At 41.8% G+C, this 14151-nt stretch overlaps 1 protein-coding gene across 1 annotated transcript in view; it reads right to left on the bottom strand.

Annotated features, from left to right (window-relative positions):
* Positions 1–14151, bottom strand: part of stau2 (staufen double-stranded RNA binding protein 2) — a 123611-nt gene that overhangs the window by 105617 nt on the left and 3843 nt on the right. The window contains exon 6 of the mRNA XM_049564651.1: positions 12516–12651. Within this exon, the coding sequence (XP_049420608.1) occupies positions 12516–12651 (136 nt within the window). The remainder of the gene's footprint in view (positions 1–12515; positions 12652–14151) is intronic.

Raw genomic sequence — 14151 nt, 5'->3', positions numbered from 1 at the left:
CAGATAAAGTCAGGATATCTGTTCCAATAGGAGTACGTTTTTAGGAGAGACTTAAATTAATCCAGTGACTCAGACAGCCTTACATCCTCGAGTAGATCGTTTCAGAGCCTCGGGGCCCTGATTGCAAAAGCTCTGTCCCCTTTGGTCTTCAGTCTGGGACAAGCAGAAGACCTCTGCCCGAGGATCTCAAACTACACAGAGGTTCACACAGGTCTAGGAGGTAATCTGGAGCCAGGTCATGAAGAGCCTTCAACCTAATTAATAAGATTGTAAAGTCAATCCTAAAACAAACAGGGAGCCAATGTAAAGAGGCTGAAACTGGTGTGATGTGGCTGTGCTTCTTGGTTTTGGTTAAAAGCATACATACATCCATGATTCAGCCTGATGACACCTGCTACTGTTGAAATAAGGGCTGCCACTAACGATTATTTTCATTGTCGACTAACCTGTCGATTATTTCTTCGATTAGTCGACTAATCATTTCATCGAAAAATGTGTTAAAATGTTGAAAAATGTTGGTCTGTCTCGCCCAAACCCCAAATTTATGTCATCTAATGTCTTGTTTCGTACTCACGCCAAAGGGTTTTAGTTCACTGTCACGGGAGAGTGTGTAAAGCTGCCAATATCTGAACGTAAGAAGCTGCAGTAAGAGTATTTTGGGGTACTTTTATAGTACTTTTCTATGAAAAATGACTCAAACCTATTAGTCGACTACTAAAATAGTCACGATTATTTTAATAGTCGATTAGTCATCGATTAGTTGACTAATCGTGGTAGCCCTAGTTGAAATGTTGCACTTTTTCACTCTAGAGTGTGAATATTTTTTCCAGTAAGAGCATGACAGCCATCTCCCTACATCATAGACAGACTAAGAGCCTTTACAGCAGGGGCGTCCAAACTTCTCTGATTTAGGGCCAGATTAGATAATGTGAAACTACCTGGGGTCAGCTGCTCCTTGCATCATACAGGTTATTAAAAAAATCATACAAATGAGACAAACGCAACTGTGTCATCTAGTGAAAAATAATTAAATTTTCAGTTTGGAACTGGACAAATTTCAGAGATTTTGGGAAAACTGGATTGAGTACATATCGCCAAGTAGGTCAGACTGTGTAAATTGAAGAATCCCTTGGTTCATTGCTACAGATGTTTGAGATGTTTTATAACTTGTTCGCATGTGTTGTGCATGAGGGGAGGAGGAAAAGGACAGAGATAAAAAAATTTTTTGGCAGTTTTATTATCTCATTTTTATTTATTTTAGTATTTTTCTTGCCTTTTTCTTTTGTTTTTTTCCCCTTTCTTCGGTTTGAATGGGATGGCAAACGTTTTCATTGACCAAACATAACTTTCTGTAGGCTAACTATGAGCTTTTTGACTGGACGACAGCAAGCAGCAACTACGCTGCTTTCAAGCCAGTAGTCCGCTTTGGGGCTCCTTTAAATTGACAAGCACGATCGAACGTTCAATAATTCACGACCAAAGCAGCCACAAATATTTTTGACAGTCGTGCTTCTCAGGCGTCCACGAAAGACTTTGCCTCTTTGGAAGCTTTTGGTGTGAACATACAGTAAGGCTGTATACAAACAGAACCTATGCTTTTAGTGAGGGGTTTTAAAAATGTGGTTGAAACAAGTGACCTTCAGATGATGAGAGTGTTCCACAGTTCACAGACAGACAGAGAAGGTGTGAAAAGGTGTGTGAAAGTGCAAGCACACAAGATTAAAGTGATAATGAGAAACTGTGTGTGTGAAACCTGTAGCGGTTTCACAGAAGCCACAACTCGTTACTCAAACAGACGTCCCCTGAGGTGGCTCTGACTCAGAGATACTACATTTATTCATTGCAGCGGTGGTGAAAAATTTAAAATGGTTTATGTGTCGGAGCATTAAGATGTGAATCTTTGCTTTAAATACTTTAAATGTTCTAATAGACAATGTTACCAACACACATCAAATCAGTCAGGTGTAAAATGCAAGGAGTGTAAATGTGAAGTCAATCGCTGTTGGCTCACTATGCAAGGCTTTCAACTGGCCACTTATAGCTCTCAATCTACAGTTTAATATAACCAAACCTTTTTCATTAAAGTCCATCATGGGAGCGATGTATTTCCTTACCTCATATCCCTCCTGAGTAATGTACTGCTGCGTCTGTGCAGGAGACAGCTGGTGTCTCATACGGACTACACATGCCTGTTCCGACAACAGCTATTTATCAAGAATTGCTAACAGACTCGGTGCATAAAACAGAGGTTTCATAACCGATTTTAATTAAATTGTCCAATCTGACAGTGTTCATTGTTTTTACTGTTTGTTGTGGTTTCAGTTTTGAACAAGAGATTAAAGCTCCCTTTGTGAGAGCTCTGTAATCAGTGTGCTGTCTCTGTGCCCTCCTCCCATGCCTGGCTCACGAGAAGTCATGGCCCCCATGTAAACCGACCCTGGCTCTCCTGTCACACTTTATTGCTGAGTCATAGTGGTACATCAAGATTTGTTTCCAAACATGATAGCTTTACAGCACTGTAACTGACAGGTAGCACGCTATAGAAAAAAATAAATGGGCTTAGTAGGTAAAAAACAAGGACTGATTTCATTATGCTGGTAATAAAAAGGCAACCACTGGAAATCATCTGACTGAAAACAGGCATTGCGTGAATAATACTGACTCTTAAAGCCCAGAAAATTATCAGTGAGTAATAGAAGACTTGCCAGTGTGTGCAAAGCAGTTACACCATGTGCGCATTTATGTGACATAGCAGGAAAAGAAACCCACTTCTTAACCCTCATGCCCTTCTAGTGCCAACTGTTAAGACTTGGCTGGCTGAGAGGAATGGCTGGCTAGGGATCAGTCTAAAATCAGACCCTGCTGTCCTCATTAAGAACATTACACTGTAACCTGCTGTTTTATGCTCATTGTCATTAAGAAAAGGAGGAAAATGAATTGCTCCATTTAAAAAACTCTGCTGTGCTGTTTTCTGAAAAGAAATTATATCAATTTGTTAGGGCCGAATTGTTCTAACTTTCTATGCAAGCCTTTCTGCCTCAGTTAATAGTTTTCCTTCGTTTTTTTGTACAGATATCTCTTGGGTGACATATTTCACTGACTGATGAATGATTGTTCTTAACTGGTCGTTGTCCAGATTGAATGTGTATCAGTATTAGTGTGAGTCTCTCCACATCAGGTGAGAACAGTGCTGTTTAAACTCTTTGTGCAGCAAACTAGCACTGAGATTTTTGAGCTGCAGTGTGGTTTGCTTGTGCTGAGAGTGCAACACAAACCAATTACATGATGTTAAGTACAGTTACTCAGATTCCCCTATTTCCTAGTGAGCTCTCAAGTGGTGGGACCACCAAAGTAGAAGTGCAGCATCAATTAACAGAACAAACTTTGTTTTGACTTTCCCCACACTGTAAAGTACTATAGTGATGCAAAAAGACAGAAATATGGCACCAAAAAAGCCCTAGATGCATCATCCAAGAGTGTGTCTACTGCTGTAATGATCCAAACCAAAGTAAACCAAGTATAAATTTGCGAAAGATTTGTGATATTTCTGTATTCCTCATCACTTTCCCACTGACGCATCCAATCTCATGAGAGTGATTAGTGATGTTTCTAAAATTTGAGAATCTGTTTCCCCAGAAAAAGGATCTTGTGCTCCCCGTCAGACATACAGGAAATCAGGGGAGAAAGAAGACTCCTACGAACACCTGGGTGGATTGGCGAATGAATACAGACCAAGTGGCAACCATCAGGGCTGAAAAATGAAGCCGACACAGAAGTGCCAAAAACTTTTTTTGAACAGCCACTTGTGGCTGGCTCCAGAAGCAAATCAATCCCCATAGACTCCCATGTTAAAATAGCCAACTTCACAGCAACAATAAATATGTTTACAGGATGATACAAAAATGGTTTCGGTCTCTATAGTCTGAGTGGGCAGAAGTTCGCTGCATAGAGCAGCCTCTCATTGGGCGGAACGAGCCACCCGCTGAAGTCCCATCCTACCACCTCCGGTTGTGTAGCAGTTTTCAACATGTCCTTTACTAATTTTTGCTGTATCTTGCGGGGATGTAGCCATTTTTCTGCCATGGTTCGCGTCCTGTAGGCGATATTTTTGTGGGTGTGTTTCACCAAAACCTGTTTCCCCTCAGCAATATTTTTGCAAGCGCACTGTTGCTGGCACCGCCTAGAACGATTGTGATTGGTTGAAAGAAATAAAAAAAAAGCTGGGGTGTTTTTTTCTCCAATCTTAAAGTGAGAGTCGGCGCAGCCAGACCTTTCTTTTCTTGAGAAAGGTCTGGTGAACAAGACTACGGTCTTTATGGCTAATTTCCCCCTTCAGGACAAATGCACAGGGGCTGACAGTGTTCTCAGCTTCTCATTCAAATCCTCAACAGCGCCAGCCTCTCGCCTAAATGTGGTTACCTCTGGCTCCAAAAAAAACAATATGGCGACGGCCAAAATGCCAAACTTAAGGCTTCAAAACAGGAGTCTACAAACCAATACTTCCATCTGGCTGCTGATTAAAGGTCCATAGAACCAGCCGGAACATATATAAGAAGTCCTTCATTCTCTATGCCATATAGACACTGAATACAGGGTGACTGAATCAGGGAATGCTATAATTTTACAACATCTGCCCTCTTTTATTATTTATGCAAATTATTGCTCTTTCCTGCCTATTTCCAATATTGTTTCTTCTATATTGTGTTTGTACACTGTAACGATGTTTGTATGTACCTTTGCTTTGTTTGAGAGAAGCCGAAGATGAATTTCCACTGAGGTGGACAATAAATTTGATCTATCATCTTTCTAATGGGTGATGTCATGGTACCTACATCCACTATTTTTACAGTCTATGATTCAAACACTGTTTACCATTGTGCATGTCTTTGTAAGGGGGGGGAGAAAAAAAAAAAAGACTATACTACTTCTATACATTAGCGTCCTGGGTGGTAAGGCTTAGTCCAAGGGTTTAGAGGGCCAGTTAACCTTAAAAAAAATCAAAAATATACTTTCTTCCTCTTACCTGTCAAGCTGTTTATCACTCTAGACTCTTTTGGTGTGAGTTGACGACTGTTTTCGCAACTCAGATATTGGCGATATTGGCTCTAGAGAGGTCTGTCTTCTCTTGAGCAAAATGGAACTAGATGGCACTCGGCTTGTAGTGCTCACAGGTGCCAAAAAAAAAAAAAAGCGATTTGAAAACTCAACAGCAATGTCTCTTTCCAGAAATCATGACCCAGCTACTCAAGATAATCCACAGACTTTAAAGTGAGCAGTTTCATTTCTATTTTCTTTCTACACCAGCTAATTGTATCACCGTGCAGAAGGAAGGGTGCATCTACTCATGGAAGAGAGGATTGTGCTTGTGTCAGTGCGAGATGGAAACATTAATGGCATCCTCCTTGGCTGAGCTGTAATGTTAGCTAGCTCAGTGGTGCTAAGTGAGCTAGCAATAAGGGCATACTTCCTTCTGTGGGGTGATACGGTTTGCTGGTGTAGTTTGGAAAAAAGAAAACATGAAACTGCTCACAGCAAGGTCTTGTCTTCAGTATCTGGATGCTGATTTCTGGAAAGAGACATTGCTTTTGAAATTGTTTTTGGCGCTTGAGCAGCACAAGCCGAGTGCCATCTAGTTCCATTATATTCAAGAGAAGGTAGACATCTCTAAGGCCAATATCTCCAACTCTCAGCACCTCACACCAAAACAATGTAGAACGTTAAGAGCACTACAGGTAAGATTTTTTTTTGCTTGTTTTGACGGGAGTATCTCTGGAATCTGTTGAGGAAAAATTCTACAAGTGGCCCAGATTGGCAGATACAGGGGAAGAATCTGATAAAACTGTTGCTTTTGCACAACAATGCTGGGAAATAGAAAAGTAGTGCTGTCCAACAAGATGACATGCACTCTCCTCCTGACAGCCATTTACCACTCAGCATTGATGCTGCACAGCTACACAAAAGATGGAAAAATCACTTTAAAGCACTAGAGCAAAAGTGGGGTCTAATTTCCTGGGAGAAGATACACGTAAGTGGGGTGTACTTGTACGAAAATACAGATGTGAGTTCTTGTGAAGAAGCCCACTTAGGTTGTCTGATTCACTCTACCAGACGTACTGAAAGGCAGAACTGCAAAAGACATGTCCACTGATGTAACGTGCTTTGCACATAGTGGTCTCAGGTCCATTTTTACATTCAATACATCAAGGCAACAGAGGAGAGGAGGACACGCAGGGATACACAAACACAAAACTCCACTCAGAGGAGGAGAGATGAAAGGAGAGACCAGACTTCTGTGTCACTGAGTCTGTTGAGCACAAATCATTCTAAGCATTTATTTATGTTGGACCTGTATTCCACTCCTCCACCCCCAGTCTCCTCGATAAAACACGGCTTTATGAGTTTACACCCATTTGTACAATTTGGACAGATTATCCTTTGTTCTGGCACGTAGCCCGTGGTACCTCATGAACTATCTGCGCGAATGCATCTGATTTACTGATCCTCGCAGATACATGCTGATTTTTTAAAAAACATAATGCAATAAAAAGCTATTCCTATGAAGTCTCTACCTTGTGGGCTTTGGCAGCTTCCTTTTGTTTTTGGACAGCAGTGATGATGGGATGGATAAGAGAAACCATATCTGTGGAATGCCTGAGTGGACCAAAGAGCACACAGTGTCCCGATTAGGCTGTATGAGATTCTGAGGCCCAACAGGCCAGTGAGCTATATAAAAAAATAAACTCGAGTGGGAGAAAGTGAGCTGGAAAAAAGGCGACTGCGTGCGTGAAGAGGACCTCAGAGGATATCTGATACCTCCACATAGGAAGAGATGAGAGGAAATGTTGAATATAGAAAAGCGCTCATGGGCAGATCTGCCTTTTCAGTGAGCCAGGTTGGCCCAATTAGAGATGTAGACGACAAAGTACACCTGTCTATGTGTGTCTGTGTATGTGCGCTCTTTGTGTGATGTTATTCTGATGCCCTGCAGGCATGAGGCTATTCATCTTTCAAGGATAAGTATCTTTCCATGGCAACTGTCTCTTTATATTTCTTACATGAGCAGGTTACAGAGATGCACAGCAACACAAAGGCGTCAGGCTGTCATTGATTTTACAAGGACGCAGACACAGAGTTATAAGGCAAGTCTAGAAAACAGCAAGAATGTCTTTTGAGCCCTTATGTGCCTCAATCAAAAACTCAGCATTCAAGGATTCAACACTGTTGATATCTGTATTTAATGTTTAATGTCTGTCTGTTGTGAAAGGTTTTTAACCACCTTTCACTGAAAAATACAGAGTTTTTCAAAAGCAGCACTATGGTTTATGGCAATTAATTGTCAACTACAAGCAAATATTGATTTCAATAATTAATTTTGGGTATAGAGACCTGGGTATAGTTTAAAAAATTACGATACCAGTACGAATACCGGGACCCTTAAAGGGCCAGTGTGTAATATTTGGCATGGTTTATTGTCAATCTCAATCTGAATCTGAATATTCTACCCATTAATATGTTTATACAAGCCGCCATGTATGTAAGGCAGCCCGAGCGGACAATCCAGCCAGCCAGAGAACGCGTTTGGCGTGTATAAATGAACCAACGAAGACAGCGGAAGGAAGGAAGAAGGAGGAGGAAACAGCAGAGAGTGTTAGTAGTTCGTCGATAGAGAGTAGTGAAAAGTTTTTTTAGTTGAAACTGCAAGAAACTGCAGCTACTATAGTCCGGAGATATTGCTAGGCTAAATAAACAGCTGAGCTCTGTTTACCGGCTACACTGTCAGTCAGTGTGCAGGCTGGAGATTGGCGGAGCAGAGAGGGGAGGGGGGTCCCCACTCGGTATGGTAAACGAGTATGTGTGTAAAGTTATGAAGTGTGTCTGTTACGGTCTGTCTGTTCATTCGGCATCCATCATGTGAATGGGAGCATTCAGTTGCATAAAATGCCACCAACGCTCATTTGGTGGCATCTCCGCACGCTGAAAAGTCAACTCAGCTTCACCACACACAGAGTTTGGAATGAGTGACTGCCCCAAGCAAAGAGTCTTGTTCACAAGTGAGGGTAGAATGGAGTGAGAGGTGGATCGGCGGTCTGGTGTGGCTTCTGCAGTGATGTGGGTGCTGCGCCGGACTGTCGTGGTGAAGAAGGAGCTGAGCCAGAAGGCAAAGCTTTCGATTTACTGGTCCATCTACGTACGAATGAGATTGTGGATACAAGCCGCAGAAATGAGCTCACTTCAAAGGGTGGCTGGACTCAGCCTTAGAGATAGGCTAAGGAGCTCAGGCATTCGGAGAGAGTTCTGGGTAAAGTCGCTGCTCCTTTGCATAAAAAAGGGCCGGTTGAGGTGGTTCTGGTATCTGATCAGGATGTCTCCTGGGCACCTCCCGTTAGAGGTGTTCTGGACGTTCAACTGGTAGGAGGCCCCAGTGCAGAACCAGAACATGCTGGAGAGATTATAAACCTTGTCTGGCCTGGGAACACCTCGAGATCCCCTAGGAGGAGCTGCAAAGCGTTGCTGGGGAGAGGGGCACCTGAAGTACTTTGGTACTCTGGAGAACCCCAGTAACCCGACGTCAGATAAGCGTTAAAAATGGATGGATGGACTTCACCACACCACAGACTGTAAGACTATATGGGTCATTTAATCAACGAACACTTGCAGAGGTTGGCTGTGAGCAAAACTATACAATTAGTCTTTTTTTCCAGAGTACAAAAGGATCGAATGCAGGTATTGTTTGATTAAAGACGTTATGATACAACGTGGTACCGGGTCACGATTGATACTTTATCAATATCAAGTACAGAGACCAAGCCTTACTGCTGGAGCAGGAAGTAAGGTCGATAAGAGCAATGACATTGAAACAGTAAAGATGTGGGCTGGAACATCAAAAGTATAAGGTGTGACCAAGATTCTGAGATTTGAGTGGAAATATAGGATCGAGTTAATATTCCATGTGGGATCATCATTAGGAGCGACCCCTTACACGTAACAAGTGGTTATTTTGTCTTAAGTTCACGTACAAATATATCTTAGGGCAGCTTTTTAAAAAAAAATAGGAGCCCTGTTCACGCTCATAATGGTGTAAAAATCCAGACAGGTCAATACAACAAAACTGTAGGTACAGAATCCTCTGCATCACAGGTGACCCACTCCTCCTCTCCATTTCCAGCCGAGAAAGCAGTAACGTCCAGCTCAGTACCGGACCATCATCACAGGGGGAAATGTCACAGACCGAAGCACCCCCAGTCAGTCACTCAGCCCACTGTTCTTCCAGCTGACATAATGTTACTGACATAACCAAATCAGGGCTGGGAGGAGGTGGGCGGCTTCTGACTGTTTTGCTCTAACAGGGAAAGTCCTCTCCAAATTCCAACAGTGACTGAATGCAGGATGCAGGCGCCCCCGCCCCCCTGGGATCACAGCAGCAGGGGGAAAGCTGGGAGCGCCATGGATACACTGGAGGAGCCCAGTATGAGTCACTGCAATCAGGTGTTCCAATGATAACACGGGAGTCAGGGATTGTCCACGAAAAGGTTGACGCAACCACATTTCCTGATAACAAAAATATTTTCCTGATTCACTGATATTTATGTGAATCATTTGGGCTGAATTTCAGTGTAATGCTTCACAGCAGCTCCGTCACTGATTGAATAAGCCGAGAAACACGTATCACCCAGGGTATGTTCAGTATTTGAGAATGAACAATGGCGTGGTCATGACTGCAGGATAACAGAGATGAATCGCTGATTTAAACGTGGACTTGGATGGAAAGAAATTATGCACAGGCCCTTCACCATAAATAAGATTCATTAAGACGCTGATAAATGCACATTTCATATAATCGCCATATTTTCTCATCAGGGCACTTTCTGAATGAATCAATACTGGTCTTGGTGGTGATTAGAGCGCTGATGGATCAGAGCCAGGCTGCCCTTTTAATGGTAAGATTTTCCATCAACATGACTCCGGATCACTCTTATTCATCATAATAGGTAAGGACATGGGCATATGGAAACCTTCGTTTCCCCGCAGCATCATTAAGGTGACTGATTGTGGATATGGCCTGTCACTCCGCCACATAGTCAGTCACCTGATGAAGAGAATTCATATTCAGAAGGTCTCGCTTTCATTAATCCAGGGCTCGACTACACTGAAAGAAAGAGACCTTATGAAAACATAAGTGACCTTGGGATAATATGTACTCCAACGTCTTCTTCGTGTTTCAGACACACACACACACACACACACACACACACACATCCCCTCACCCTTCTCTCTTCCTTACAAAACGGCGTAAGAAAACAAAACAGACCACGAGGAACAGATATACCCTGTCTCTTAGAAACTCATCCCTGTGACATATGACATTGACAGACAGATGCTGGAAAACAGATTTTCTCCTCTACCCCACAGACATTAGTCTTTCACCCCGTTTGTTCCTGCATGGATCAAATAGTGGAAGATGTGAGCCAGATGCTAGACTGTCTGCTGACTAGACTCAGTTACCCAACACTGCAATTGAATCACTGGCTTCTTCTGGCAACGCATTCACATTTTAAAAATAAATCCCACACATTTGGCATCAGAACACCTTACCATAGGACTTTAATGAGCCAAAGTTTATGTAACAAGCAAAACAGACATGTTTGCTTCTCTGTTACGTTCCTCTGTGTTTCAAGTGTTTTAATAAGCAAAGCTTCGCACGTATACACTCCAGATTACACTGTAGAGATCCATACCTTTGGAAATCTATATTAAATCACCACATTCCTACCTTGCCTGTTACAAAATGGGTGCTCAATCACCTTAGAACAGCAGCGCTGTAGGATTTTTAAAATGAGGAAACACTGCCATCTGGAGGGGATCCTAACGTCTCCTCGATGCATATCAAACCAACCTGGATGAATCCTGGCTTTATGAAATTATCCATGTTCTCAGGAACAGTGTGTCCTCTGGAGCCGCATAACTCAGTTTCTGTAAACTGTATGCACAACTCGTGTCACCTTGCCTCAGTATTTAAAATGATATCATAATATTTAGAACATTAATAACACCGTAAACCAATATGGTACAATATTTATATCAAGTGGACATTCCCCAAAAATGGTCACAAAGGATAAGCTGAACATTTGAAGACGTAAAGCTGCAGCATCTATGCTTTACCTTTCAAACACATTCTTTAGAATCGTTCTTTTTTTTCCTACCCTCCTTAGCAGATGATTTTTTTTTGATCTTGTCTACTAAACCCAAAAAGTGGCATCCTGTCCTTTCTTAACTGAGAGTACCATGGTGTACCTGGATTTCATGTTAGGCCGGTCAAAAACATCCTATGTTACATTCCTTCACTGGGGGAGAGCAGATCATTAATTGCACCACTGTGGCATTTTTATGGAGTTTTGGAAATGGCTGGATGGCTCCAGTAAAGCAAAAGAAAACGAAGGGAAGAAAGGACGCTGACAGAGACTGAGTGCGAAAGGACCCCGTGAGGGCACCACGTTCATCAGTTAGGAAAACATATGGAGTGGAGGGCCATGTCTGACACACATCTGAGCCTACGGGATCAAAGACACATTGCAGTTTGACGCCATCCAAAATATATCAAGACCATGTCCAAACTGAGGTAGATAAATCTCAGAGCTCTCCTTTCCCTCTGCGTCTTAGCCACCAATCTGTTCCACAAATGAAGCTTTCCAAAAGGTGGATAAATTAAAAAACAGTAGTCTCTGTTTTTCATGTGGGAAACAAAGCTGTTACAAAATGATGAGATATGCCTCCATTAGACACACTCATGTAATGTGGTGTGTAATGAGATACTGAAGCTATTAATAAAAAAGATCTACAATCAGATTTTCAACACGAGGCTGCACAGATTACACAAAGGGGGAAGAAGTCAACTGGTCCTCAACCTGTGGCTGTTACAGAATTTTCTCCAGCAACAAACCCACCATATGATCAGGAGGTGTTTGTTCAGTGACTTTTTCTGTACCAACACTTTAACTAATTTCAGAAGAAGTTGAGGTAGAGGTTGAGTATTGTGTTTTTTATACTAGTATTGTATCTAAGTTTTAAATTCTGGTATCGTGGCAACACTATAACTCTAAACCTTAACTTACAGTTTCAGCGTTGATTTCCAATATAGGGGATCACACAGTATGAGAACAGATGTTAAACCTGCTGAGATCCAGTTGAATAACCAGGCTGAGTTCATCCAAATCTGAATAAATGATGCTGTAGTGCAGAAAATTTGTAGTGTGGAGGAATAACTAAATATCTATTTGCCTATTGCTTACATAAATTAAATTTGCAGATGGTTACAGAATTAACAGGCAAAACTAAAAGTGGGACAGGGACTTGCTTCTAGAGTGAGCTGACAAAAATACATTTGATTTTACTGTAGGATCTCTTATCATCTTACATCTTTGTTGAGACAATAAGACAGTTTTTTTTTTTTACATAGCTTTGGGAGTGAACTGGTCAACAGTTGGGGCAGCTGGGTGAGTTCAGTTTTTGGAGCTTACCTTTGGTTGAACATCCCTCTGAAGTTGTAGTTAGCTCTGTAGTTGGGCATGGGCTTGGGATCCAAAGGCCTGTAAATAGCTGGCTCCCCTCTCTTCATGGCCAGGCCATTCAGCTCCACAGTAGGTGTTATACTGCCTGCGTATCGGAGTAAATGTAAAAGATTAAACCCAGGGCAATACTAAGAGTTGTCAAAATGTGAATGAAATATTTCTATCTGGCATCATAAAACTTTTCTAAAACGTATAAATTGCAGAAAAAAATGTCTGGCTTTTAGAATATAACACAAATACATTGTGCTCTAACATGTTAACATATGAGCATGTCTGTCGTCTACCTAAAAACTTGCCTATCTGACTGTGTATGATGCGTGCACTGCTAATCCCAAAGCTACCCGCTGATGTTGCATAACCTATTACTGGGCTTTCTTAATCCCATTAAAAGCTGGCTATGAGGTCTTCCACTACAACAATGCCACAGAGGGCAGAAGAGGTAAGAGGAGCAAGAGGTATTAATTTGGCCCTGAGATAAAACACAAGCCTGCACTTTGGTTTTATTTACAGGGTCTGAACATGGGTTCTTTAAATATATCAAGTGGCCTGAGTGCTATGCCTGGAAGTCAAACTCCTCCAGGTGAAAAACTCAAATACTGAAACATTCCTTTAGTAATGGAGACAGAGAGGCGTGACGCAAATGCTTCACCACATGTCCTGTGGTCACCCTTAACCTCAGCCCTATTCTTTATATCACACTTGCACATGAAAGGTAGAGAGGTCCTAAAGCAAAGCGCTGCTCTCTGACTTCAGAGGCCTCCCCATCTCCCTTCTTACTTCACCAACACACTTGGCTCAAAAACAAATGAACAGCAGAGGGCACTAATGCGTCCTTAAAGGAACTGTTCAGATTTTTTGACATAAGGTGGTTGAGTTACTCACTGGTAGGGGTATAATTGCACAGTGCTCACAGACAGAACTGAACAACAAATACTTTTAAAGCATTTTAAACGACAACACAGATGTGTTATCAAATATATCAATCTATTAATACATACCAATTTTGAATATCTCAATACTGCAGGTTTCTGCTACCAGCTAAGACAAGAAAAGCCGTTGCTGTCAAGTTATAGTCTTGTTATATCTCAGAACTTTAAATAAAAATTGTAAGCTTTATGCCCTCTGTGTCAGTTTTTCCTCTCGGTATCAAACATGTTATGGATTGTCGATATTTTTCAAGGACCTGTATCGAAGTTAGCAATGCCAGTATCATGACAACACTACAGCTCGGCGTCTGAAAACAGTGTTAACCATCCTCGCTGAAGTGGATGCAATTTGCCATTTAACCAAATGAGGAGAAGAAGTTAAAATACTGTACAAATAGCAGCAAGCACAACCAGCTGTCTTGCTCTGAAAAATTAAGCTCACTATTGACAACTTTAATAAGAAGCTCAAAAGGTCCACTTTTTTTCTGACAGGTCATTTTCCCATCTCATGTTGTCTGGCTGCTCGGCCAGCATCTGTTATCAACAGCTGAAGCTGAGGCACCGCTGAAATTTTTAACAAATCTTGAAAGAATAAGCAGAAATCAGACATGGATTTGTCTTTGCACTCTGGGCTGTTTCACTCAAACTATTATAGCTGG

The sequence above is a fragment of the Epinephelus fuscoguttatus genome, linkage group LG21 (assembly GCF_011397635.1).
Source record: "Epinephelus fuscoguttatus linkage group LG21, E.fuscoguttatus.final_Chr_v1".
In the NCBI taxonomy this organism is placed as follows: Eukaryota; Metazoa; Chordata; class Actinopteri; order Perciformes; family Serranidae; genus Epinephelus; species Epinephelus fuscoguttatus.
Note: the sequence above shows the minus strand (reverse complement) of the source record. Positions and strands in the feature narration are given on the sequence as shown.